Here is a 5,666-nt window from a genome sequence, read left to right as displayed (position 1 = left end):
GAACCGCAAGTTAAAAAATATACTGTATATTAAAGATAATACTATTTGTGTATTTTGTGCAATAGAATTAGCCCCCCAGTGGCACAGCGGTATGTCTGCTGACTTACAACGCTTGAATCCGGGTTTCGATACCCGTGGTGGGCAGAGCACAGATAGCCCATTGTGTAGCTTTGTGCTTAGTTTGCAAAATAAACAAACAAACAAACGATAGAATGAAAATTAATATATAATTCTAAAGATATGAAATAGATATTGTTGGGAAAAAGTTACAATGGTTTGACAATTGAATATATAAATGTGTTTTTTAAGCTATATTTATTATCCAGAGGTCAATATATTGTGGGCTGTTCATCAGATCCACCACCAGTCTGAAGAACTCAACATAACGACCGCATTTCGCCAGCCTATGTTTAACGTTTACATAATCTCGGTAAGAACATTTTAAAGAGTTTTCATTGTGCTGGTTAAAGATAAGATATATATGAATAATGCATGTGAAAAACAACTGTAGCTGAAAAATTAAAGCATTTTTCGTTTCTCTTCAGCACACTTATAGTCCAAAAATGAGAAGTATTAGTTTTTAAGCCTTCAGGTATTTTGAGACATATCATGAGAAGCTTCACTAGCTCCATAAATGAGAGTGGACTCTACAAATAAGAACAACTGGTCACCAGCTAGATAGTTGTATGTTTTGCTGAAAAATTCGATTTTGGCTGAATGCTAATATCCTGCCATCCTTAGATATAATAAAAACCTAAATCCTGCATATATTTATATCCCAGCATTGACACATACAGTATATTACATATAAGATCCATCTATTCCAAAAACAATCTTTTTTTTTCTTAATTCCATAATTATGGTTATAAGGTACATAGTCATTTCCATACAGCGAAAGTTATATAGAAACTGATAGATTTCAATAGATTATAGAATTACACATTTAGTTGCTTAAAATTTAATGCACCTTCTTAACTTTAGTTCAACTAACTTTCTATCCATAGTCAAGAAGATTCAATTTCAGATGTTTTGAGAAAAAGCTTGTAACAAGAATGGCAAGTACCAGAAGCAAACACCCATTTTAGGAACTACATGACAAGAGATACTCTAGTGAAGCTTTTAGGGAAATCCTGATGTACTGGGGAGAATGATTTGTTATCACAGTTATGGGATAGCTAACAACATCTATCAGCATCTACATGAATGATGATGATGACCAATCAAAACTTTTACCCAGAAAATAATCAGATACATCCCAAAAGAAAACTATCTATTACAAAACTGTTACAGAGCTAATGGGGATATATATTCGAATACAAATGTCTACAAGAAGGCTAAAGGTGATGAGTTCTCTTCAGCCTTGAGTATATTAATGAAAACAATAAAAGGCGTTCTGGTGTCAAACTTTGTCCCAAATGTTAATAGAATAATATTATCCATTTTGAACTTGTTCCCAGAACAATTCTAATTTGTTAAAAATATTTACATACATTGCTTGCCTATGGCACATTATGAGTTGAAAAAATGTGGAGTAAGATAAGAAAAAGTAAATTAACACATCTTGGGGTATCACAGCCTCTACGGAGCTAATATTGCCTCTAGGGGGTAATAAGACGAAGATGAGCTCAGATTGAAAATCTTATGACACCAGTTTATTTTTCTTCCATTTTGTTCTATATATACCAACAATCGGATGAACATATGTAATGAATTTATTAATTTTTTTGGCCTCTAGATAGCAATAAGATCGGTAGATCAGCTCAATGTGACCAATGGATTTTTTCCTCATTAATAATCCTAAGTATAATGATGAGACTTCGTTGTCCATTTATCAATGTTGAATTCGTTGTGCATTTATCAATGTTGAAGTACAAATATACTCATTATCCAGACATTTTCGGTCCTTAAAAGGCAGTCTGGACATTAACATTGAGTCGAAATAAAGACTTGTAATCAATCAGTTTTTCAATTCAAATACACATATATTTAACTAGTGATCAAAATTCAGTGGACAAACCACATGTATAGTGCCCCAGCCTACTATAAGGTTAAGTTCAGTAATTATCAGGTATAAAATATCTTTACTAGTATATATTTGTATATTTATTTTGCATCTTTAAACTTTTCAGATATTCTACCTTCCATTGGCTTTAGGAATTCCCCCTGCTGTATTTGTTGTACATCATGAGCTTAACCTTCTCTACCAAGTCTGGATACACACTCGGGTAAGTATATGAATATCTGTTCTCGAAATAGGTCAAGTTATTATTGAGCCTATATATTTGACTCTCCTTCTAATCAAGTATAGCTCAGTAAATTAAGTGCTGTAAGTTAAAGGTGCATGTGGTATCAGGCTTTCATATATCACAGGAGGTTCATGAGGCTCTAAAGTTAATAGATAATATATTCATATATATGAGAAGTGGCAATAATTGGTAAAGCAGACAGTATAAGTATTTCTATTTGTTTGTTTTTTGCAATTTAAAACTAAAACAAATCGCCACATAAGTACATATGTGGCCAGTGGTTAGCATTGTAGGCTTCGAATCTAAAAGTCCAAGGTTTAAGTTTCGATACGATCCACACTTTCAGCTGTAGACTCGTTATAAGAGGGGCAAACAATCCTGTCGTGGTTAAAAGGGCAGTGGGTTAAAAAAAAAGTTGCACATTTTCTTTTACATAAGATATTAAGTGATTTGCATGAAAGTCAAGTGTTTATTAAAAATGTCAGATGATAGTGGAACTTTTAGACATTTTAGAATATTGGGGTGGTCTTTCGACTCTCCCGTCCTTCCTCCTCCCACTGCTTACTCCCTTTATGAGCTTTATATATAGAGATTACACGAATAGAAAATGACGGGCAATTTTTCGATTAGGTTATCCTCCTGTTAAATATATTCTCATAAGCACAACATGTAAAACGTGTATTCTGAAAATATGACTTCAAATTTAAAATAGTATATTTTGTTTTATCTGTTGATCGAAGTTTAGACACGTTTGAGGAGTCATAAGGATACACAGATCTCGAATCACCACAATAAGCTGTCAACAGATAAGTGTCCTTCTTTCGAAGTTTAGACACGTTTGAGGAGTCATAAGGATGCACAGATGATTTATTGTAATGAGTCATGATGCACAAACGTACTTTCGGCTTCAAATTCCTTTATTTATCTTTAATAGAAATCGAACCCTATTTCTCAGTTACCTATTATATGAGCAAGCAATACTTATGCACCGACTTTGATACTTGTTCATGCATAGCTGGTGTAAGACCCAGTATTTGGTCGGTACAAGCAAATATCGATTTCATCAGGCAAACAAACAAATTATGACATTAAAAAAGCTGTTGCATCCAACATTGTTTATGCTGTAGGTTAGCCTTTCCTTTATTGTTTTCCACACGTACTTAGCCTTAGAAGCAAATAAAAATCAGATTGTTTCAGTAAAATGGTATCATAAGTGTCCTTCTTCAGCTTATTGTGGTGATTCGAGTATTTTATATTGAGTTGAAAAATTTTCGGCCATAAGACAGTTCATGTTCCTCTCAGTTCATCAGCATATTCATTGGTTCTGCTTATGCTTCCTTGTTGTTTATTTGTCCTAAAAGATGTATTCGAAGTAGTTTTAAAACAGAACTTTGGCCGGGCGTGGCTTAGTGATTAGCACGCCGGTCTGTGGATTGGAGAATCGGTCATTCTCATCCAGTCACCATAAAATTGGTCTCCAAATTTTAGAGACGCAGGTCTGCTATAAGAGTAACAATAAAAAAACAACCACAAGAAAGAAAGATGAATACACACATATGTCGATGTAAAAGTAGCTAAAAAACTATCAATGACGTGTAGGACTCCTTCTACCATTGCCATAGGTTACAGAAGTCCCCCCCCCTTCCCCTTGAGAAAGTGTTTACAAACAAGTTGTACGTATTTCAATTAAATGTACACAAAATATTTCTCATAGATCTTGATCTTGTAAAGAGTTTTTCGTAATATTCTCCCCAGACACATTGGTTGGAAAAAAAATGATCTGCAGAAAACTGTCTGAAGCAAATGAAAGATATGAATTAGCTGCAAAACGAAAGAACAAAACTGAGTGTATTTGAACGTCTGCGACAAAATGGGGATAATTTCCTGCTGACCATAGGGAAATGAATAATTTTTAAACATGGTATAGAGCAGCGTTTCCCAAACTATGTTCCTCGGAACACTGGTTTTCCGTCCGAGATTGATAGGTGCTCCGTGAGAAAAATCCTGATTTTAAATTTATTTATTTAATCAAATTACATATTAATGAATTTTTACAATATATTTTAGGTACAGACCTCTCCACTAAGCTATTATGTAGAATAGATATTGTATCTTCTATAATTCTTCTTCAATGTGAAATCGATATTATCTAATTCTAATACATAGGGAAAAAATTCATAATAAGTTATGATCGTACAAAAAGTGTTAAATATTTGATTGAAATGAATAATATACAAATCTAGAGGACGCTGCGCGCACAAAATACCCTCTCCACCGATATTTCACGTGTCTAGTGTTCCGTGGCCATAAAAGTTTGGGAAACGCTGATATAGAGGAAGTGGTATGTAGAGTTTTATGTTGCCGTTGGTTTCTTATGTAAAGGAAAACTTAAATTTCATAAATAACGTAAACTACTACCAGACGATCGAACTTATACCAGTTATGTGCGATACAATTCCCGTATTGTAAGCCCAGGAAGAAGATATGAAGACATCAGGATAAAGTTTCAGTTCACATGTCTACAACAGCGTTACTATAAATCCTGAAGAATGAAATTATGTTTATGTTATCTTTACCTTTTTATGGTATACTTGCGAATCCACCAGACTGCGCACCCATGGATATTTGTACATTTAGTTTGTTTAATCGTGATTTTGAAAGCCAAAAGGCCACGTTTAGTTGAAGGTAAATTTTGACGTATGGTCGGCATTATTCGTAAAAGATTGTTTATTGGAAATTGCCATCAACAACTGAGGAAGTAGTCCAAAGAATTGTACGGGACCTGGGATAATAATTTTCACTTCTCATCAAGGACAAATTAAGAATGTGTTTAATTCTCAAGGATAAAATATCATTTTGTATTTAATAAACCCTTTGCATTTTCTAGTTTGGTGTTCATTTAAACATGTCCATCCTAACGAATATAAACTTTTAAACTGAAAGACTTAGTTTTTTGTCGGAATAAATTTATTTAATCGCGTATATACCTTTGATTGATTTATAAACAGTAATTACGATGTATGTAATTGTTTTACGAACGTACCTGCTTGCTATATAATGTTACTAGTCTTATGAACGTACCTGCTTGCTATATGATATTACTAGTCTTATGAACGTATCTGTTTGCTATGTAACATTATTAGTCTTATGAACTTCCCTGTTTGCTATGTAATATTACTACTCATATGAACGTACCTGTTTGCTATATAATATTACTAGTCTTATGAACGCACCTGCTTGCTACATAATATTACTAGTCTTATGAACGTACCTGTTTGCTATGTGATATTACTAGTCTTATTAACGTACCTGCTTGCTATATGATATTACTAGTCTTGTGAACGCACCTGCTTGCTATATGATATTACTAGTCTTGTGAACGCACCTGCTTGCTATATGATATTACTAGTCTTGTCAACG

At 33.6% G+C, this 5,666-nt stretch overlaps 1 protein-coding gene across 1 annotated transcript in view; it reads left to right on the top strand.

Moving 5' to 3' along the window:
- The first annotated feature begins 336 nt into the window (after positions 1-336).
- LOC106457864 (alkylglycerol monooxygenase-like) overlaps positions 337-5,666 on the top strand; it is a 27,334-nt gene continuing 22,004 nt past the window's right edge. The window contains exons 1-2 of the mRNA XM_022383918.1: positions 337-430; positions 2,130-2,225. Of these exons, the coding sequence (XP_022239626.1) occupies positions 407-430; positions 2,130-2,225 (120 nt within the window). The 5' untranslated portion in view covers positions 337-406. The remainder of the gene's footprint in view (positions 431-2,129; positions 2,226-5,666) is intronic.

This window comes from Limulus polyphemus, unplaced genomic scaffold, assembly GCF_000517525.1.
Source record: "Limulus polyphemus unplaced genomic scaffold, Limulus_polyphemus-2.1.2 Scaffold383, whole genome shotgun sequence".
NCBI classification, from domain to species: Eukaryota; Metazoa; Arthropoda; class Merostomata; order Xiphosura; family Limulidae; genus Limulus; species Limulus polyphemus.
The sequence above is the reverse complement of the archived record's forward strand: the minus strand, read 5'-3'. Positions and strand labels throughout refer to the sequence as shown.